Source organism: Pygocentrus nattereri, chromosome 2, assembly GCF_015220715.1.
Source record: "Pygocentrus nattereri isolate fPygNat1 chromosome 2, fPygNat1.pri, whole genome shotgun sequence".
NCBI lineage: Eukaryota > Metazoa > Chordata > Actinopteri > Characiformes > Serrasalmidae > Pygocentrus > Pygocentrus nattereri.
The window spans coordinates 32,163,870-32,187,238 of record NC_051212.1 but is presented as its reverse complement, the minus strand read 5'-3'; the positions used below and the strand labels follow the sequence as shown (position 1 = coordinate 32,187,238).

The window sequence follows — 23,369 nt, the reverse complement described above, 5'->3', positions numbered from 1 at the left end:
TTCGACTTTTCCCGTTCGGCATTAAAACATTTGGTAGACAAATGTACACAGGAAAAAACGTATCGGGTTTGGAACATTTTTTATTTAGACAGGCGATTTTTTCGTAAACCTTATTCAATATAACCGTAGAGAAACCCGAGCTTAGACGTGGAATTCCTAATATGGGCATCAATAGTCTATTACGCCATAATATGCATATTAGCCTTGGATGACGCAGACTCCCCGAATGTGGATGAAACGAGAGCTAAACGTCGAGAACAGGTAAGTGTATTTTTTATTTCTACTTTTAATGTGATTTATTCATTTAAAATGAGAGGAAAATAAAAAATAAATAACATTAAAAGATGAGTCGTCTTAAATGTGGTAAGATGCAGTTGAAGCACAGTTTCGGCTACTCTGGGGTTTTTCAAAGTCAGAATAGTATTGTACACGCCCTTCGTTCATTTCTAAATAAGGACGAGAAGGCCGCTGTGTGAGAAACTGTCTCAGCTAAAGACCATTTTGTCATGTAAGATAACCGACACGACAAAGTGTAAAACTGATATCGTTAATGTCCAGACGTGTCCTATGATGCCGTCATAAACGAATCTGTCCCTGGTTGCTATGTTGATGATGTCATAATGGTCCTGTTCCTGGTTGTCATGACGATGTATACCAAAGGTTTATGTTGTGGTGTGTCTGTGTGTTTGCTGCAGTTTGCAGCGTGAGAGTTGACCGCAGAATCATGGACAACAGCAGGAGATTTTCAGTGGTGGACCCGACCCCCCAGCTCCAGAGTGTAAAACAATGATTTAAAGCTCTTTATCAGTATCAGAAAGCCTTAATATTTCTGCTTTAGTATGATCAACTAATTTATTTTAGCATTCGTGTGAAAAACGTTTACATTTCTGCATGAGTAGTGGAGCAGGTGTAAATCATATTTGAGTTGAAGAAAAGTAAATTGCTCTTTTGTGTTTGTTGTTTGTGTGCAGGAGGAGAGATGTGTGGTTTCACTCCTTCATTCCTCCAATGTGTTCATTGCGATAATCATCATCATCAGCACACATCATCACCCTGGAGGAAGACTACAGTAACACAGAGCTGTTCCTGGTGAGTACACTGGAAAGTCTGATTGTTTACATTTTCACATGAGAGAGAGAGAGAGAGAGAGAGAGAGAGAGAACACAGAGTAAGGGGGAGAGAAAGTGATGGAGAAAGTGAGCCAGAGAAAGAGAGAGTTAAAGAGATACAGAGAGTGAGAGGAGGAGACAAACTACGAGAGAGTTTATCAGAGACACGTCTAAGGTGTGATTAATGTAGTTCTCATTTCACCCAAACAGAACTCTGCATTCAGTGTAATCATATAAGAGTTATATACCAGCAGAAAGACCGGAAGCGAGTAAAAGCCAAGAGCAGTTTTATTCAGGATGAGTGAAAACAACAGAAATGAACTCAATTCTGACAGTCAAAACAAATCAAAATAAAGCATCTGCATAATAGGTTAATTACACTGTGGAGACAAGCAGTATTTCACAGAGAGAACAGAGTTTAAACAGCAGGTTTTTGACTTGCAGGACACTTTACATTATGCAAAATAAATGCAATCTAGTTTTATGTAGGTTTCAAGTGAATTAAAGTGATGCATGAAAGTGTCACCATGTAAATGCTCATTAATTATGTGATTTGAATATAAAAAAAAAAACAAAGCAAGATTTTAGTCATTCACATCCTCTAAATTGATTTCTCTTTACTAATTGTTAAGAGCATATGTAAAAATAAGCATTTTCATTTCCAATAACCATATTCTAGGGTGATGTCTTGTTAAGGGACCTCAAACAAAGGGTGAAGTTGCTTGGCAGTCCTCTGTCTATCAGCTTCCCTTTGAGCTGTAGGGACACATGGACATAGCTGTGTTATTCAGTGTAATATACAGTCTGCAGCTGCTTTAGGAGGCACATCTACCTAACATACAGCTTCCCTGACTTTACAAACAATTATAGATTGTGATCCACACATTTTGGTACCACTGTTGAATTCAGAATTTCAATGAGTGACTGTAGTTTTATTATTTTATAATGACCTTTTTCATGAGTGATCTGGTTTTGACCAAATGTCAGGTGTTACTTGGCCGTTTGTGAGTAGTGTAATAAAAACATTGATAAACATAGCTAAAGCATAAACTCAATCTGAGTGTGCAGTTTATGAAGCATGTCTCCTCTTTCCTTGACAAAAGCCAGTTTGTGATTTTCATAAAACTTATATATTTAGAGCAGTGGATCTTAAAGTAATGCAAATGAGAGCACTGATATCAAACTAGGATCTGAGCAGTTATCTGTTACTGCACCAGTGTGTTTCCAGATTAACAATGTATGTCTTATTGATGTACAGAGATGGACTCACAAAAACTATTAGTGCCACTCGTTTTTAACTTTATTAACTTATTTTCCTAGTTTGACCCTTTAAATTGTCTGAAGCCCAGCTGTAGTTCTCCTGTTCAAATATAACTTTTAAAGAGAATTTTTTAGCAGAGTACGCTGGACAGTGCTCGCAAGAGACATGTGGATAAATAACAAGCAGCAAACAAAATACATTTTTACATCTATTAGATGTAAAATCAGAGACAATACACACATTGCCCACAGGATGCGATTGCCTGGCTGGTATATTTAACGTTCAGATTTTTTGCAAATATTCACTCATTTTGAATTTGATGCCTGCAACACGTTCCAAAGAAGTTGGGACAGGGGCAACAAAAGACAGCAGGAATGCTCAAAAAACACCTGATTGGAACATTCCACAGGTGAACAGGTTAATTGGAAACAGGTGAGTGTCATGATTGGGTATAAAGGGAGCATCCCTGAAAGGCTCAGTCGTTCACAAGCAAGGATGGGGTGAGGTTCACCACTTTGTGAACAACTGCGTGAGCAAATAGTCCAACAGTTTAAGAACAATGTTTCTCAATATGCAATTGCAAAGAATTTAGGGATTTCATCATCTACAGCCCATAATATCATCAACAGATTTAGAGAATCTGGAGAAATCTCTGCAAGCAGCAAGGCAGAAAACCAACATTGAATGCCAGTGACCTTCGATCCCTCAGGTGGCACTGCATTAAAAACCGACATCATTCTGTAATGGATATTACCACATGGGCTCAGGAACACTTCAGAAAACCATTGTCAGTGAACACAGTTTGTCGCTCTATCTACAAGTACAAGTTAAAACCCTGCCATGCAAAGCAAAAGCCACATATCAACAACACCCAGAAACAACCGGCTTCTCTGGGCCCGAGCTCATCTGAGATGGACTGATGTAAAATGAAAAGTGTCCTGTGGTCTGACGAGTCCACATTTCAAATTGTTTTTAGAAACCATGGACGTTGTGTCCTCCGGGCTAAAGAAAAGGGCTGTCCGCATTGTTACCAGCGCAAAGTTCGAAAGCCAGCATCTCTGATGGTATGGGGGTGTGTAGGCGCCCATGGCATGGGTAACTTGCACATCTGTGAAGGCACCATTAATGCTGAAAGGTACATACAGGTTTTGGAGCAACATGTGCTGCCATCCAAGCAACGTCTCTTTCAGGGACGTCCTGCTTATTTCAGCAAGACAATGCCAAGCCACATTCTGCACGTGTTACAACAGCGTGGCTTCATAGTAAAAGAGTGCGGGTACTAGACTGGCCTGCATGCAGTCCAGACCTGCCTTCCATTGAAAATGTGTGGTGCATTATGAAGCACAAAATATGACAAGGGAGACCCCGGACTGTTGAGCAACTGAAGTTGTGCATCAAGCAAGAATGGGAAAGAATTTCACTTACAAAGCTTCAACAATTAGTGTCCTCAGTTCCCACATGCATATTGGGTGTTGTTAAAAGGAAAGGTGATGTAACACAGTGGTAAATACGCCCCTGTCCCAACTTCTTTTGAATGTGTTGCAGGCATCAAATTCAAAATGGGTGAATATTTGCAAAAACAATAAAGTTTATCCGTTTGAACATTAAATATATTGTCTTGGTAGTGTATTCAATTGAATATAGGTTGAAAAGAATTTGCAAATCATCGTATTCTGGTTTTGTATATGTTTTACAAAATGTCCCAACTTAATTGGAATTGGGGTTGTAGAAGGCAGGTGGTTTTAAGTGGCTGGTCAGTTCAAAATTGGTTGAAACATGCTGCCATTAGTAACTGCATTCATGTGAAATCATGTGATTTTCCACTCAATTAAAATAATTTTATTGAATTATTGAATGTAATGATTGTATTCTGATTAAACTTATTTTATCCATTCATATAGTTATAACAAAATTAGAAGAAAAACTTTTTTCAGGGTCAAACCTGAGCAAATAAGACAAATGAGATCAAATTTGATTAACTGTACATAATAATTGTAATTTCAAACCTGAGCAAATAAGACAAATTGCTAGTTTGTGAAATTAACTTGTGAGCTTTTAGTAATAATGGCATGGATTCAGTATGAGTCAAGAACACAATAGCATTAGTTTTTTTTTTTTATTTAGTTTATTTTATGCTACCTGTTGGAGGAGCAGCTGTGAACCGCTGGAAGCCACCAAGTCTTTATTTGAAGTCACTTTGAGTCGCACGACCATTACATTCCCTGTGGAAAACCATTCAGCAATTTACTGTACACTCAACTTAATGTATTTACTAAAACACTTCAAGAAGAGAATCAATAAATACAATAATACAAACAATATTTTGTATTAAAGTCTATTTATACTTTTTAATTACATATTTTCTATTAGTGTATATCATCTATCAGAAAAGACTTTAAAAAATACATACCTGGTGAATTTGGACCAGAGATTTTGCATGTCATATTTGAGGGAACTGTCGTTGGGGGAACAGTGGTCGAGGCAACAGCAGTTGAGGGAAAAGTGGTTGAGGCAACAGCAGTTGAAGGAACAGTGGTCGAGGTAACAGCAGTTGAGGGAACAGCGATCGAGGGAACGGCAGTTGAGAGAACAGCGGTCGAGGAAACAGCAGTTGAGCGAACAGCGGTCGAGGGAACAGCAGTTGAGGGAACAGTTGTTGACGGAACAGTTGTCCAGGGAATAGTTGTTGAGGGAACAGTGGTAACAGAAGCAGTAGTCGAGGGAACAGCGGTCGAGGGAACAGCAGTCGAGGGAACAGCGGTCAAGGAAACATTTGTTGATGGAATAGTTGTTGAAGGAACAGTGGTAACAGAAGCAGTAGTCGAGGGACCAGCAGTCGAGGGAACAGTTGTTGAGGAAACAGTTGTTGAGGGAATAGTTGTTGAGGGAACAGTGGCAACAGAAGCAGTAGTCGAGGGAACAGCGGTCGAGGGAACAGCAGTCGAGGGAACAGCGGTCAGGGAAACATTTGTTGAGGGAATATTTGTTGAGGGAATAGTTGTTGAAGGAGCAGTGGTAACAGAAGCAGTAGTCGAGGGAACAGCAGTCGAGGGAACAGTAGTCGAGGGAACATTTGTTGAGGGAATAGTTGTTGTGGGGACAGTGGTAACAGAAGCAGTAGTCGAGGGAACAGCGGTCGAGGGAACAGCAGTCAAGGGAACAGCGGTCAAGGAAACATTTGTTGAGGGAATAGTTGTTGAAGGAGCAGTGGTAACAGAAGCAATAGTCGAGGGGACAGCAGTCGAGGGAACAGCAGTCGAGGGAACATTTGTTGAGGGAATAGTTGTTGAGGGAACAGTGGTAACAGAAGCAGTAGTAGAGGGAACAGCGGTCGAGGGAATAGCAGTCGAGGGAACAGCAGTCGAGGGAACAGCGGTCAAGGAAACATTTGTTGAGGGAATAGTTGTTGAAGGAGCAGTGGTAACAGAAGCTGTAGTCGAGGGGACAGCGGTCGAGGCAACAGTTGTTGAGGGAACAGTTGTTGAGGGAATAGTTGTTGAGGGAACAGTGGTAACAGAAGCAGTAGTCGAGGGAACAGCAGTCGAGGGAACATTTGTTGAGGGAATAGTTGTTGAGGGAACAGTGGTAACAGAAGCAGTAGTCGAGGGAACAGCAGTCGAGGGAACAGCAGTCGAGGGAAAAGCAGTCGAGGGAACAGCGGTCAAGGAAACATTTGTTGAGGGAATAGTTGTTGAGGGAACAGTGGTAACAGAAGCAGTAGTCGAGGGAACAGCGGTCGAGGGAACAGCAGTCGAGGGAACAACGGTCAAGGAAACATTTGTTGAGGGAATAGTTGTTGAAGGAACAGTGGTAACAGAAGCAGTAGTCGAGGGAACAGCGGTCGAGGGAACAGTTGTTGAGGAAACAGTTGTTGAGGGAATAGTTGTTGAGGGAACAGTGGCAACAGAAGCAGTAGTCGAGGGAACAGTGGTCGAGGGAACAGCAGTCGAGGGGACAGCAGTCAGGGAAACATTTGTTGAGGGAATATTTGTTGAGGGAATAGTTGTTGAAGGAGTAGTGGTATCAGAAGCAGTAGTCGAGGGAACAGCAGTCGAGGGAACAGCAGTCGAGGGAACATTTGTTGAGGGAATAGTTGTTGAGGGAACAGTGGTAACAGAAGCAGTAGTCGAGGGAACAGCGGTCGAGGGAACAGCAGTCAAGGGAACAGCGGTCAAGGAAACATTTGTTGAGGGAATAGTTGTTGAAAGAGCAGTGGTAACAGAAGCAGTAGTCGAGGGAACAGCAGTCGAGGGAACAGCAGTCAAGGGAACATTTGTTGAGGGAATAGTTGTTGAGGGAACAGTGGTAACAGAAGCAGTAGTCGAGGGAACAGTGGTCGAGGGAACAGCAGTCGAGGGAACAGCGGTCAAGGAAACATTTGTTGAGGGAATAGTTGTTAAAGGAGCAGTTGTAACAGAAGCTATAGTCGAGGGAACAGCGGTTGTGGGAACAGTTGTTGAGGGAACAGTTGTTGAGGGAATAGTTGTTGAGGGAACAGTGGTAACAGAAGCAGTAGTCGAGGGAACAGCAGTCGAGGGAACAGCAGTCGAGGGAACAGCGGTCAAGGAAACATTTGTTGAGGGAATAGTTGTTGAGGGAACAGTGGTAACAGAAGCAGTAGTCGAGGGACCAGCGGTCGAGGGAACAGCAGTCGAGGGAACAGCCGTCAAGGAAACATTTGTTGAGGGAATAGTTGTTGAAGGAACAGTGGTAACAGAAGCAGTAGTCGAGGGAACAGCAGTCGAGGGAACAGTTGTTGAGGAAACAGTTGTTGAGGGAATAGTTGTTGAGGGAACAGTGGCAACAGAAGCAGTAGTCGAGGGAACAGCGGTCGAGGGAACAGCAGTCGAGGGAACAGCGGTCAAGGAAACATTTGTTGAGGGAATATTTGTTGAGGGAATAGTTGTTGAAGGAGCAGTGGTAACAGAAGCAGTAGTCGAGGGAACAGCAGTCGAGGGAACAGTAGTCGAGGGAACATTTGTTGAGGGAATAGTTGTTGTGGGGACAGTGGTAACAGAAGCAGTAGTCGAGGGAACAGCGGTCGAGGGAACAGCAGTCAAGGGAACAGCGGTCAAGGAAACATTTGTTGAGGGAATAGTTGTTGAAGGAGCAGTGGTAACAGAAGCAATAGTTGAGGGAACAGCAGTCGAGGGAACAGCAGTCGAGGGAACATTTGTTGAGGGAATAGTTGTTGAGGGAACAGTGGTAACAGAAGCAGTAGTAGAGGGAACAGTGGTCGAGGGAACAGCAGTCGAGGGAACAGTGGTCAAGGAAACATTTGTTGAGGGAATAGTTGTTGAAGGAGCAGTGGTAACAGAAGCTGTAGTCGAGGGGACAGCGGTCGAGGGAACAGTTGTTGAGGGAACAGTTGTTGAGGGAATAGTTGTTGAGGGAACAGTGGTAACAGAAGCAGTAGTCGAGGGAACAGCAGTCGAGGGAACATTTGTTGAGGGAATAGTTGTTGAGGGAACAGTGGTAACAGAAGCAGTAGTCGAGGGAACAGCAGTCGAGGGAACAGCAGTCGAGGGAACAGCAGTCGAGGGAACAGCGGTCAAGGAAACATTTGTTGAGGGAATAGTTGTTGAGGGAACAGTGGTAACAGAAGCAGTAGTCGAGGGAACAGCGGTCGAGGGAACAGTTGTTGAGGAAACAGTTGTTGAGGGAATAGTTGTTGAGGGAACAGTGGCAACAGAAGCAGTAGTCGAGGGAACAGCGGTCGAGGGAACAGCAGTCGAGGGGACAGCGGTCAGGGAAACATTTGTTGAGGGAATAGTTGTTGAAGGAGTAGTGGTATCAGAAGCAGTAGTCGAGGGAACAGCAGTCGAGGGAACAGCAGTCGAGGGAACATTTGTTGAGGGAATAGTTGTTGAGGGAACAGTGGTAACAGAAGCAGTAGTCGAGGGAACAGCGGTCGAGGGAACAGCAGTCAAGGGAACAGCGGTCAAGGAAACATTTGTTGAGGGAATAGTTGTTGAAAGAGCAGTGGTAACAGAAGCAGTAGTCGAGGGAACAGCAGTCGAGGGAACAGCAGTCAAGGGAACATTTGTTGAGGGAATAGTTGTTGAGGGAACAGTGGTAACAGAAGCAGTAGTCGAGGGAACAGTGGTCGAGGGAACAGCAGTCGAGGGAACAGCGGTCAAGGAAACATTTGTTGAGGGAATAGTTGTTAAAGGAGCAGTTGTAACAGAAGCTATAGTCGAGGGAATAGCGGTTGAGGGAACAGTTGTTGAGGGAACAGTTGTTGAGGGAATAGTTGTTGAGGGAACAGTTGTTGAGGGAATAGTTGTTGAGGGAACAGTGGTAACAGAAGCAGTAGTCGAGGGAACAGCAGTCGAGGGAACAGCAGTCGAGGGAACAGCGGTCAAGGAAACATTTGTTGAGGGAATAGTTGTTGAGGGAACAGTGGTAACAGAAGCAGTAGTCGAGGGACCAGCGGTCGAGGGAACAGCAGTCGAGGGAACAGCCGTCAAGGAAACATTTGTTGAGGGAATAGTTGTTGAGGGAACAGTGGTAACAGAAGCAGTAGTCAAGGGAACAGCGGTCGAGGGAACAGTTGTTGAGGGAAAAGTTGTCAAGGGAATAGTTGTTGAGGGAACAGTGGTAACAGAAGCAGTATTTGAGGGAACAGCGGTCGAGGGAACAGCAGTCGAGGGAACAGCAGTCAAGGAAACATTTGTTGAGGGAATAGTTGTTGAGGGAACAGTGGTAACAGAAGCAGTAGTCGAGGGAACAGCGGTCAAGGAAACATTTGTTGAGGGAACAGTTGGCAAGGGAATAGTTGTTGAAGGCACAGTGGTAACAGAAGCAGTAGTCAAGGGAACAGCGGTCGAGGGAACAGCAGTCAAGGGAACAGTTGTTGAGGGAGCAGTTGTTGAGGGAATAGTTGTTGAGGGAACAGTGGTAACAGAAGCAGTAGTCGAGGGAACAGCAGTCAAGGGAACAGCGGTCGAGGGAACAGCGGTCAAGGAAACATTTGTTGAGGGAATAGTTGTTGAGGGAACAGTGGTAACAGAAGCAGTAGTCGAGGGAACAGTGGTCGAGGGATCAGCGGTTGAGGGAACAGTCGTTAAGGGAACTGATGTAACAGAAGCAGTAGTCAAGGGAGTAGTGTTCAAGGGAATAGGAGTTGAGGGAACAGCAGTTGTGTTGGGAAAATTTGTGGAGGGAACAGTAGTTGTGTTGATTGTTTCTGTAGAAGAAGAAAATAAAAATTGTATATAATGTAGATAAATGTGCCAGGGGTTTTAATGGTGACTGTCATATATGTTTGATTCATCTGTATTCATCTGAAAAAGGCTTGTTTTAGTCAGTTTTTATAGTACTCCACTTATTTTGGAAATTTCATATATTTAGTGTTACCTATTGAATTCTTTGCTGATTGTGTTTTTGAACAGGCTGGTTGTGATGGGGTTCAGTTGCTTTTGTGCTTTATACCTTTACGATGATGTGCTTCATGCTGATAGCTAATTTGTTTTGTGTTTTCATGTGCACCTCATTGGATTGTAATTTACACTTACAGTCTAGCAGGCTGAAGGTTCTCTGCAAAGAAGGTTAGTGTTCAATGTAGCTTTTGTGTGCATCACTATATAAGTCTTATTTTCTTAGCAAATTGAGCACAGCATGTAGCTTTGTGGATATTTCTTCTGAAACTCAAAAGGAGATGTGATCCATCTTATTGTTTAAGAGAACTGTAGAGCTATCTGTAGTAAAGAGATCTCTTCTTGGATTTTTCTTTCTTGTGGGTATCCCTATTGTTTTTTCACTGAAGTAGTCAGTGTAAAAGTAATATACACATTACTCAGTGAAGATTACCTTACTTAAATGTTTATTACATGCTTATTATTACTTGCATAGTAGTACTAAAAATATTACCCAAGCCTAGTCAGGGTCAGGTGCTTTTCTATGGCTCTTTGCCAGGAGTTCCAGCCTATCTATTTTTAAAATATTTTTTATTTATTTTGTGACTTGAAAACTGAGTGTGCCAGACTACCAGTGGCCAGGAGTGGGGTGGTATGAACAGAAATTTGTGTCACAGTATCACAAAAATTTGTGAAGGTTTTCAAATCAAAATAAATAAAACCATTTTAGATGCTTAAGTAAGTATATTTTGCAGTAGCTTATTGTACTGGGATGTCCCTTGACTTATTAATAAGAAACATTTTAATCAACCTAAATATATATTAAAAGTTAAACTAAGCAATACATGTAGATAAACATATGTAGGGTTGGACAAAATGACAATATTAATCAGGATTGCAATGAATTACATCGCAACGTCCCTAATATGGATCAATACAATATGGCTCCAAAATATGGAGCCTGTCATCATCACCACTTTTGGAACACTTTTATTATTATAGACAGTTTTATTTTAGACAGAACATGATTAGTCTTACTTTTTTTATCAATACAAAAGTGGGTTAATGGTACATGTTTAAAATATACTTTACCAGTTCACTAATTATAATTAGTTATAATTTTATATATAATAAAAATGAACAACTTAATTGATTGCTTTCCATTGTTTGACTGTTTGCTTCTATTTTCTTTCATTATGAAAATATCACTGGCCTTTTTCCTGGCCCCCTGTTTCCTCTGCCTCATAACTCAGAGCTCCACGCAATCACAGCTTAACAAACATCCAAAATGTCTTTAAGCATGTCCCATCTCCTTTCTCCCCGTCTCCCTCTCCAGACATTATAATTCTATTTTTTTACCCTTATCAACCACTCCAAATCTTCAATTTTTTTTCCTGCAGTTGCTCTCCCTTTGCTCTCCTGTGTAGCCAGTTTTTTTCAGTGCAGAACCACATCTTGTCAAAGTACTTCTTTCTAGGTCCTTCTCTGTGAGCATTTTATACAATTTTGATGCTTCCTGTTATCCTATCTATCTTTGTGGAAATGCCTGAGGTTCCTGTTACTGTGCTCCCTGTTGCATCTGTTTGTTTCTGGTTGCCCCCTATAGTTCCTGCTCCCTGTTGTTGCTGCAGCTTGTGCATGTCTGGCGGCTGTTGTTACTGTTGTTCCTGTGGTTTCTGCTGCGTCTGTCTCTGCCACCCCAGTAGACCCTGCTCCTCTGGCTTCCATCTCCCTAGTGGCCTCTTTGGCCATGATCCATCAAAGATCAGCTCTGGCTCTATTGTGGACCCTCCCTGTCATTATTAGTTCCACCTGTGTGTCTCCATAGTTACGCCGCTTTCTTTATGTTTAGCCTTTGCTGGGTGTTGCCACAGTTTCCTATGCATTTCTGAGCCTTGTTCTAGGCATAGATACTAGATTTTTTTTAGTTTTCCTTGTTTCTTGTTTTTTCCTGTGCTCTGTTTTTGGATTCCTGCTCCTGGGTTTTGCTAATTGTCCTCTTATTGTTTAGTAATATGTTTTGATCCCTGCCGCTACTGATGACAAAGATTACACTTAAAGCACACTTGCCTCCTGTCTTTACCTCACTTGGGTCGCAGTTCATTCTAGTTTCAACCTGCACAACACTGAGTATATTCTTGTAAAAATGAACAACTCATTTTAGACAGTTAATATAAGTTGAGCTTATTGAGTTACCTATCACGAGATCCTTACTGTTGTAGCTAAGCAGATTATTTTCAAATAAAAAGCTTGTAGTCCTCTATGAAAATGCAAACTGTTTAATCAAATGAACATTTCATTGTGTGCAAAGATGAGGTAAATATTTTAATGAGGATGTAAAAATATGTCATTCATAAATGGCGCCATTGCTTTTTCCCTATTCATCTGAAGCCGCCAAATCTGGAAGTTTGAGAATGTTATTTCCAAGGATTTAGCCAAGCTATGCATGTAAATAATCACTACATTGTCAATATTCTTGTTTAAGCATGGAATTTCTGTCCTCTGTCCACTCCTGCTGTCTAGTAAGCAAAACTTACAAAAATTCAACTTACGACTTTGTGTGAAGGGAAGAGCACAAAGTCCTGTAAAACAAACGTGTTTGTAAACATCTATGTCACAGTGCTTTTGGGCATGTATGCTGTTCAGACCTTTATGAGTAATATGACCAAACATAACTTTATACAGTGCTGTGAAAAAATATTCACATTAATTTCTTCTGTTTTTACACATTTTTCACAGATATTTAAACAAAATTTCACATAAGACAGAGACAAAAACATAATATAGTTTTTAAATGGTCATTTAATTTATTGGCAGTAAGACTTTTATCCATCAGAAACTAGCCATGTGAGAAAAAGTGTTTACCCTCTTATTTTCTCAGTTGCACCAATATAAGTTGCTAATTATGAAAAATGAAACTAGTCACACCAAGGGCTGATTACTGCCATGTGTGTTGAATGGGAAGTAGGCTAAAATTATTATGCTATGTTCAAAAGAAATTGTGGAAGTAATGATTGTAATGAAAGAAATGAAAGTGATTTGAAATATTATTGAAGTTATTGAAGTATATAAGTCTGGAAAGGCTTACAATTCTAAGGCTCTAGGAGTACCACTGTGCCATTATCTCCAAATGGAGAGTCTTCCTATAAGTGGATGGCCTACCAAAGTTATTCGCACAGCATAGCAAATACTCATCATGGAATCCACAAAAGAACCCAGATGAATGTCTAAGGAACTGCAGGCCTTATTCACGACAGGTGATTCTACCATTAGAAAGAGACTTGGTCAAATGGTGCATGAACATGAGGAGCATGAAAGTTCATCTCCCATTTTCTAAAATGCCCTTTGATGCTCCCTGAGTTTTCTGTACTAATGTTCTGTGGACTGAATAAAGAATTCCACAGTGATAATAGCATACTAACTGTCAAACATGGTGTTGTGGTGCATTAGGGCCTGGGCGAATCAGACAGAACCAGGAATTCAGTTTTCTACCAGAAAATCCTGCAGGAGAATATCCAGTAAAGACAAATTTAAGGTCTTAGTCCTAGTCATAGTCTTGACTTCAACCCCATTGAGATGCTGTGGTTTGTGATTTGTGTTTCTTTATGTTCTTCTTATTTTGTATGACATGATGTACGAGGACCATTGAGTGTGGCAATATGCAAAAACAGAAGAAATCAAATAGTTTTTCAAAGTACGAGGTGGATACTGACCTGAAAAAAGTAGGAAAATAAGCATGGCTGAAATCTGAAAAGCAGAAGAGCACAGGTATTTGATAAAGCCCTGATAAAGCCAGATTGTAAATATTTAAGAGGTGGTCTTTTCCAAAAACAGATGCACTAGATCATTAGGCCATAGGTCATTGTAGTAAAAAGTAGGTAAGTGCCATTCTCCAAGTAAGATGTTGGCTTTTGTGATTTTCAAACATTGCAAACAGTATTAGGGTAAGTAAGTAGAACATCAGGTGAAGTGGGAGCACAAGACTGCTGGTCGTTTAACATTTGTTTTCATTGTCTTGGCATCATTGTTGTGAGCATGATGGTTAGTGGACTGACCAATCAGAATGTTTAAGGATGTATGAAGGTTAAACAACCTCTCTTGTATTTTTAAAAGCTGATTGTTTTGGTAATGAAAAACAATGTAGTTAAATATTCAATTATTTGATCAGGTGGGTTTTTAAGTTATAGTGTTCAATAGAGTTCACCTCTATAAAAAAATCTACTTTTAGGAGGCTTGTCATAAAAACTCGATGATTTGAGTATGGCTGTCATGATGATGATACCCCACTGCACCAGAAAATGTCTCTCTTTTACATCATGATAAACAATTTACATTCATACACGTTCCTGCTTATGTTTTACACAATTTCACATTCAACATTTTTGTTCTTAATGTCATTTTTGTGTTCAGTATCATCACTTTTAAAACTATTTGTTATGAATGATCCAATCAGTTATCAACAGCAGTCAGCATAATCACACTTTTTTCAGAAGGCCTAAACTGGTGAAGTGGATCACTCTGTGTTGGAGTAGTTTGTGATTGTGCCGATTTGTGACGCTGAACTTAAAGCATAATGCTTTAAATGCATTCTGAGAAAATATCTGACTTCTTTTTAACCATTGTGTGGTGTTCATGTTTTTGTTATTCAGTGAGTCTGGTGGACCCGCTGCATTGTTGGTTTATTGGTTATACAGCCATAACAATATATGTAAAAATACCAGATGTTTAAAATATCACAAGTGGCAAACGTAGGGTTCTCCTTTAGCAGCTGTAGCCAGTCATCAGCCTGTCCATGTTAGTGTCAGCCTGTCCACCCTCACACACACACGTATACAAACACATACACACACAGACACACACACACACACTAACAGCAGCCCATGTTTGAGGAGAACAGAGTGAAGTGACACAGCATCTCCACGCTTTTATTCCATGTGTATTCACCCCAACACCATGTGTAATATAAATATGTAGGGTATGAAGTCATTAAATGTGTTATTAAATGTGCTATTTTTATGTTCCCCACAGAAAATGAGCAAAGGCCAAGGGATCTGGGGTTGAAATTAAAATCCCATCATTTTTTTATTTTGGTAATCAATAAAAATTGGTCCCACAGACCCGAACACCTCACAAGGCTAAAAGGAAGACTTCTTGTGATAATCTGGAAGCGATGTATTAGAACATCCATAAATTATGAAATGATATCAAAAACTCAAAAACAGCAAAAATGGAGATAAAATGTTTTCTCCCGACAGCAGCAATATATATATATATATATATATATATATATATATATATATATACACATGCTCACACACAAATATAGATGTGTAGTCTCCCTTTGTTGTCAGAACAGCCTCAATTCTACATGATGTTGGACTGGATTCAGATATGGTAGCTGAGAAGGTCACTAAAGAACCCTACGCTCGTGTGATGCTGAGGAAACCTGTTTGAGCATTATTTGCTTTGTGACATGGTACTTGGTCATGGCTGGAAGTAGCCATTAGAAGATGAGTGGATTGTAGCTATGAAGGGTTGCACATGGTCAGCAACAAAATTCATAGGTTGTGGCCCTCAGGTAGTACCAATTGATTTTCTATTAATTGGCCCAAAGTGTGACAAAAAACATTCCTCACACCATTACAGCACCTCCACCAGCCTGGACTGTGGACACAAAGCAGATCAGGTTCACGGATTCAGGCTGATGGCACTGAATTCTGACCTTACATCTAGGTGACTCAGCAGAAATTGGGAAATATTTTCAATGGAAAATATTTTCAATGGAAACATGATGGACTCCAAATCACAGCTCCAAATCACAGTTCACATTTACCTTGTACATTATATTCCTTCACTCCTTCCCCGTTTTATCACTGCAAGCATAGTTCCAACACAATTGGAAATGCTGGTTTCTGTGATTCAACCATAATGGACAATCTGATCTTTTTCAGGCCCTTATTCTCAGGTTTTTAGTGCCAGCACTTAAGAAAAAGCTAATTATATTTTTAGTTTTGTTGATTTTAGTTTTCCTGTGGGGCATTAGGCTTTGTAGTTATAAGCAGGTAGGCCTTGAGGTGGAAAGGGTTGAGAACGCCTGGTCTGGTTCCAATAGCTGCTCGGTTTAGGCTACAGGCTTTGTAGTTGCTATATTAGTGATTAGATGAGAAATGAATGATAGTTAAAAGTTGTATTGTGTGTATCTGCTCATAACACAACCAGCAAGAGAAAGTTAACCAGCATATTGATGGAACAGTATCTTGCAATGTCATTTGGATTCATTAGGTTCATTTTGCTTTATTATGTCTGGTTAACTGTATGAGAATGTATGCTTTTTCAGTAATCTGTGAGAAAGTGAGAGACAGAGAGTTGTAAATTCCATATATATAAAATTTACCCCTCTCTGTCTCACAGTTTCTATATATATATGTCACGCATTCAGCTCGTCGAGCGAACTCCAACTCCCAGAACACCCTGGGAGATCATGTGACTCTGGACTCAGGCATGCGCACCTATCAGCGCTCACAATCCCCAGACTTTTGAGGAATGTCGCCTGTGCCTCATTAGAGCTGAGCATTTAAGCCCGGCTCTGACAATCAGTCAGTGCGAGGTATTGATTTCTTTGAAACTTACTGAGCGAATTCCTTCTTGTTATTGCTTGTCTTTCCGTGATTTTTGACCGTTTAGAATCGTGTTTTTTGACTACGTCTGTTGCCTCTCCCTTTTGGTACTTTTGCTGATTGTGTGGATTTGTTATCAGAGTTTTGGACTGTACTTTGACTACTCCGTTGTGTTTTGCCCCTTTTTGTTTCTTTGGCTGCTAGCCAATCAAATAAATAATGTAACCTTTCATCCGCGAGCATCTGGGCTTCAGTCACATCGTAACAATACATGTATATATTGCTTGATTATGCTAGTCTAATGCTGACGGCAGAGGAACCAAGCCAGACAAAACTCTCTTTGTGTATGCCCTGGCTGTGGCCATTACTTGTGCATCAACTGTAGCTTATTTAAAAGTGGTGAATGCTACAGTATTTATGATTTTTCCTCAGTGATTCCTCTCTTAGTGTAAGATCAAGTTGATTAAAGATATTTTTCACAGTGTTTCTATTTTTAAGTCTACTTATAATTGTGAAGGAAATTTGAATGCCCCTTATAGGTATAATGGTGAAGAGACATCAGAAATACAGTATGTGTCCAGCCAAGGTGTCACCAGACTACAACTCATACAGATCTAGTTAAAAATGTAGTGGAACCCATAATTAAAATAACTTGTGGAGCCAGTTCCAGTTGGTGGGGCATATTATATGCACCATCGGTATAGCTTTCACATTTAAAAAAGCCCCATGAGAAGGTATGAAGAAGACATATGAGAAACTGATCATAGGAAGTATTTAGTTTTATGTCCAGATATTGAGCTAGAGGTTGACAAATTCTACTAAATTCATTTTTCAAAGTAAATCTAATATTTTCCATGTGTAAAACCTGCCCTGCCTCCCCAAGCCACAGAATGACCATTTTAAATTTAAGTGGTAAAAATGTCTTGTTCACTGCAATGTAAGCAGTAATATCTCTCTAGCAATAATATCCCTGACAGTCACTAGCTTTTTTTTTCTGAAAGTTATACTTAACCTGCTGGACAATTTTTTCCATGTCAGATTGGATTTTAGTCTTTATGCTCATTTCATAGTCAAGTGACCATCATATCAAGGAAATAAATAACTAACGTTATGAAAGGGACCCATCATCAGCAAATTAATCGTAATGTAATAGTTTGTTAACAGTACATCAGCCTAGTGCTGTATTTAGCAGAGGTGTATGCTAGAGGTGGCCAGGGGTGGGCACTGCCACCTTTGAGGGAAGCTTGGTCACCCCTCTGGCCATCTCAATTAAACAAGTGATACGGTTAACAATCATCAGTCTGTCATGAGGGAAGTTACCAGTTAGCTGTAAGAGTCTGATTGTGCTACATTCAATAATCAGTTTGGCTTGGTCTAAAACATCTGATCAGACAGGCCAGAATGCTGGTCTAACACTAATGCTGGTTTTGTTTATTGTGCTTATGCAGCATTGAAACACTGGTTTAATATATATTAGTAAAAACAGTTTAAAACTCTATCAACGCATCCAGATTCACTGAAAAAAGTACTGAAATCCATTTCTTTCTTTTTCTTTTTCTCATTTATATTACTGCTACTACTACTACTACTAATAATAATAATAGTATTAATAGTAGTAGTAGTAGCAGTAGTAGAAGTGGTAGTAGTAGTAGTAGTAGTAATAGTAGTAGTAGTGGTATTTTGGAAAATTTTACCCCCTAACACATTAGATTTTTTAGATTTTACTAAGCCAGGTTAATTCACAATGACACTTCACACAAGAGGCACACTGACCTGCTTGGAATCTGCCTTTCCCTGAGAGTTTGCATTCTTCAGAATGAGGAAGAAAATATTTTAAAACACATACGTAGGTTATCACTCAGCGCAAACAATTTCAATAAACCTCAAGTATTACTTACGATCAGTGCTGCTTTTGGATTTAAAAAAAGACCCATCAGAAACTGATAGAAGGAAGCACTTCACTTTATGTCCAGATATTCAACTAGAGGTTGACAAGTTCTACTAAATTATCATCAAATTTTACTCACTCATTTTAAAGTGAATCTAATTTTTTCCATGTATGAAGGCTGCACTAGCTCACCCATCCACAGATTAAGAATTTTAACTAAGAAGTGGTGATTGTAACTGTTAAACTCTCTGGTTCACTGCAATGTAGGCAATGATATAGTCACCAGTCAACATCTTTTTTCTCTGACAGTTATACTTTACCTGATGGACGTTTTTGGCCATGTCAATTTCTCAACAAGTCTTTATGCTCACTTCATAGTGATGTGACCATCCTATCAAATAAATAGAAAATTACAGTAAGACTATAATAAGTGCCCTATAAGTAGCAAAATAATCATTTTGTAATAGTTTGTTAACAATACATCAGTTTAGAATTATAAGCTTCTATATTTATTAAGTGCTGTGTTCTGCAAAGGCGTATGCTAGGGGTGGCCAGGGGTGGGCACTTCAAACCTTGGGTGAAACTTGGCCACCCCTCTGGCCACCCTAATTAAATAAAGTAATATGGTTAACCATCATCAGTCTGTCATCAGGGAAGTTACCAGTTAGCTGTAAGAGTCTGATTGTGCTACATTCAATAATCAGTATAGCTCTGTGTGATAACATCTGATCAGACAGGCCAGAACTCTAGTCAAACCCTAATGCTGATTTTATTCATTGGGCTTATGGCAACAGCAAACATTGGTTTAATGCATATTATCAAAACAGTTCAAAACATCTAAATCAATTTCTATATAAATCTAATCTATATACACTCACCAAGCATCTTATTATGAACACCTCACTGCAGCTACACTTACTGTCCATTTTTATCAGTTCTTTGCACTTTATAGTCTCTCTTTCTGTGCATCTGCTTTTTCTCATCTTAAGTTTACTAATAATTGTAGAGGAATTTCTAACATCCCTTATAGTTACAGTGGTGAATAGACATCATACATATGTATCCATTCATGGTGTGACAGACTACAAAGTATCCAGATCTAGTGAAAAATGTAGTGAAACCCATAATTAAGATCATCTTGTTAAATCAGTTTCAGTAGATTGGTGAGAGTTGGGGGGCACTGTGGAAGTTTACTCAGTTATCTCTTTTAAGTGGGCTTAATTCATTATTTTTAGACCAATACAGAAAATCTCAAGATCAAACCAAATGTACAAGTAAAAGTAAAGTAAGAACTTGGATGACTTTCAGAGATCCTAAACAAGCAGGTGTGCTTTGAATAGTGAAGTATGACTGGGAATATAAACTTCTTTTTCTTCTTCTTCTCCTCTTTATTTAATTATTCATTTATTGAAGTAGTAGTAGTAGTAGTAGTAGTAGTATTAGTAGTAGTAGTAGTATTGTTTTTAAAAGCAGTTTAACCCACTGGAAGATTAGATTATTTAGATTTTATTAAGTGGGGTTTATTAATTCTGACTACAGTTACATGTTTAGCAGAGTACAAAAGCAAGAAGGAGAGGTAAACTGACCTGCTAGGTGTCCGTCTTTCCCTCAGAGTAGTGTTTAGTAATCTTCAGAAGGAGGAAGAAAACACCTAAAAAGACATCAGTAAAGTGTCAAGCAAGCTGTTAACCTCAAGAATGATGCACCACTAGTTTGGCTTTCAAATAAAAAAAAGCCTTATGAGAAGGTACGTGGAGGACTTATGAGAAACTGATCAGAGAAAGCGTTTAGCTTTAGGTCATAACTGCTAAAGGAGGACATTAGTTAAGGAGTCAGGGGACAGTATTATCTCTTGTATCCAATGTTTTCATTGAGTGTTTGCAACAGCAATGCAGCATATGTACTGGTAAACTGGTAAACTTTTTATACCCTTTTCTGAAGTACATGAAAAAGAAGACAGTAGGACAGAACCCATCCGTATGTTAACAACTTGGTGGTATTTGGTGATAAAGTGTCACCACTGTTTATGTTACTATCTGGGACAGAATGAGGTGGGTGAGATTCCAACAGTCTGCCTGTGATTGAGCACCACCAACTCTGTTTGCGCTTGACTTTAGGTGTCTGCAATTTTTCCGAATAACACTACCAAAGTCTAACTCAACTTTGCAGGACCTTGAATCAATGGGCTTCAGAACCCTGCCCTTTCTCCAGATGGTGTGAGGTTCAACTGGTTATATTTTCACACAGCCACCCTGCTGTAGCATGTTCGGATCCCTGGCAAATCTATTGTTGAAGGCTCTTTGGTGTTGCTGATTCTGTTTCAGTCCCTGTTGTTGTATTGCGGTGGTCCATCAATGCCACGTAGGGGGCCTGTCTCATACCTTTGGCTTTCTGCACGAGCCTCTTGACTGTTTTCACGGCTGATTCTGCCTTGCCATTGCTCTGCAGATAATCCGTCAATGAGGTCTTTTGATCAAAGTCCCAATTTTTTGAGTATTGAGTGACTAGGAGATTAAATGAGTGAGTATAACAATTTCATGATTTTGGAAATTTGGTAGAGCCTGTAAACTTGAATTAAATAATTAAAAATAAATAAATAAATAAATAAAAGTAAAAGTTTTTTAATACTTGAACTGTACACATTTTTGACTAATATTCACACTCTCAAAGGTATGAAACTGTGAAGAGTACATCACAGGATCTTTAGTCAGGGATCATAATTTTTCCATATTCCATTGAAATTATATTTTCTGAGTTGTACTCGTCTCCAATCAAACCAAATGTACAAGTGAAAGTAAAATAAGAACTTGAATGACTTTCAGAGATGCTAAACAAGCAGGTGTGCTTTGAATAGTGAAGTATGTCTGGGAATATAAACTTCTTATTTTCTTCTTCTTCTCCGCTTTATTTAATTATTTATTTATTTATTGAAGTAGTAGTAGTAGCAGTAGTAGTATTAGTAGCAGTAGTAGTAGTGTTTTTAAAAGCAGTTTAACCCACTGAAAGATTAGATTATTTAGATTTTATTAAGTGGGGTTTATTAATTCTGACTACAGTTACATGTTTAGCAGAGTACAAAAGCAAGAAAGAGAGGTAAACTGACCTGCTAGGAGTCCGTCTTTCCCTCAGAGTAGTGTTTACTAATCTTCAGAAGGAGGAAGAAAACACCCAAGAAGACATCAGTAAAGTGTCACTTCCTATCACTTAAGGCAAGCTTTTTCAGTTAACCTCAAGAATGATGCCCCACTAGTTTGGCTTTCAAATAAAAAAAAGCCTTATGAGAAGGTACGCGGAGGACTTATGAGAAACTGATCAGAGAAAGCGTTTAGCTTTAGGTCATAACTGCTAAAGGAGGACATTAGTTAAGGAGTCAGGGGACAGTATTATCTCTTGTATCCAATGTTTTCATTGAGTGTTTGCAACAGCAATGCAGCATATGTACTGGTAAACTGGTAAACTTTTTATACCCTTTTCTGAAGTACATGAAAAAGAAGACAGTAGGACAGAACCCATCCGTATGTCAACAACTTGGTGGTATTTGGTGATAAAGTGTCACCACTGTTTATGTTACTGTCTGGGACAGAATGAGGTGGGTGAGATTCCAACAGTCTGCCTGTGATTGAGCACCACCAATTCTGTTTGCCCTTGACTTTAGGTGTCTGCAATTTTTCCGAATAACACTACCGAAGTCTAACTCAACTTGGCAGGACCTTGAGTCAATGGGCTTCACAACCCTGCCCTTTCTCCAGATGGTGTGAGGTTCAACTGGTTATATTTTCACACAGCCACCCTGCTGTAGCATGTTCGGATCTATTCTATTCTAAATCTATTGTAGCAGGCTCTTTTGTGTTGCTGATTCTGTTTCAGTCCCTGTGGTACATTTTTGACTTCTGGTTGTATTAGGCCGATTTTTGTGGGTAAAAGCGTTCTTGTGCAACGCCTGATTAGCCTCTGAGCTGGGCTTGTTTGCAACCCTTGTGTTGGTGTATTGCGGTGGTCCATCAATGCCACGTAGGGGGCCTGTCTCATACCTTTGGCTTTGAGCCTCTTTACTGTTTTCACGGCTGATTCTGCCTTGCTATTGCTCTGCAGATAATCCGTCAATGAGGTCTTTTGATCAAAGTCCCAATTTTTTGAGTATTGAGTGACTTCTTCTTCTTCTTCTTCTTCTTCTTCTTTCGGCTGCTCCATTTTAGGGGTCACCACAGCGGATCATCTTCCTCCATCTTGCCCTATCCACTGCCTCCTCTAATTTCACCTCTTCACCTCTTTTCTACACTGTCAATTGCTCTGGATGGTTGACCCAAGATATTTGAAGTCATCCACCTTTACGACCTCTACTCCTTGCATCTTCACCTTTCCACCTGCCTCCCTCTCATTCACACACATGTATTCCATCTTGTCTCTACTGACCTTCATTCCTCTCCTCTCCAGTGCAAACCTCCACCTCTCCAGATTCTCTTCCACCTGCTCTCTACTCTCACCACAGATTACAATATCATCTGCAAACATCATGGTCCATGGAGCCTCCTGCCTGACCTCATCTGTCAACCTGTCCATCACCATTGCAAACAAGAAGGGGCTCAAAGCTGATCCCTGATGTAACCCTACCTTCACCTTGAAACCATTTGTCATTCCAACTGCACACCTCACCACTGTCTCACTATCCTCATACATATCCTGCACCACCCTAACATACTTTTCAGCTACACCTGACTTCCTCATACAGTATCACAGTTCCTGTCTTGGCACCCTATCATATGCCTTCTCTAGATCCACAAAGACACAATGTAGCTCCTTCTGACCTTCTCTGTACTTCTCTACCAACACTCTCAACACAAAAATTGCATCTGTGGTACTCTTTCTGGGCATGAAACCAAACTGCTGCTCACTGATCTGAACCTCTCACCTTAGCCTTGTTTCAACAACTCTTTCCCATACCTTCATGGTGTGGCTCATCAACTTTATACCTCTGTAGTTACTGCAGCTCTGCACATCACCCTTGTTCTTAAAAATGGGGACCAGTACACTGCTTCTCCACTCATCAGGCATCCTCTCACTCTCCAGGATTTTGTTAAACAACCTGGTTAAAAAGTCCACTGCCTTCTCTCCTAAACATCTCCATACCTCCACAGG

At 40.1% G+C, this 23,369-nt stretch overlaps 1 protein-coding gene across 1 annotated transcript; it reads right to left on the bottom strand.

Annotated features, from left to right (window-relative positions):
* Positions 1-1,379: 1,379 nt before the first annotated feature.
* LOC108440134 (mucin-2-like) lies at positions 1,380-21,380 on the bottom strand. The gene is made up of 6 exons (XM_037546560.1): positions 21,337-21,380; positions 13,442-13,475; positions 12,281-12,310; positions 4,781-9,559; positions 4,510-4,592; positions 1,380-1,865 (listed from the first exon to the last, which is right to left on the bottom strand). The coding sequence occupies exons 2-6, from the start codon at positions 13,464-13,466 to the stop codon at positions 1,785-1,787; spliced, it is 4,998 nt and encodes a 1,665-aa protein (XP_037402457.1). The 5' UTR covers positions 13,467-13,475; positions 21,337-21,380; the 3' UTR covers positions 1,380-1,784.
* Between the last annotated feature and the right edge of the window lie 1,989 nt (positions 21,381-23,369).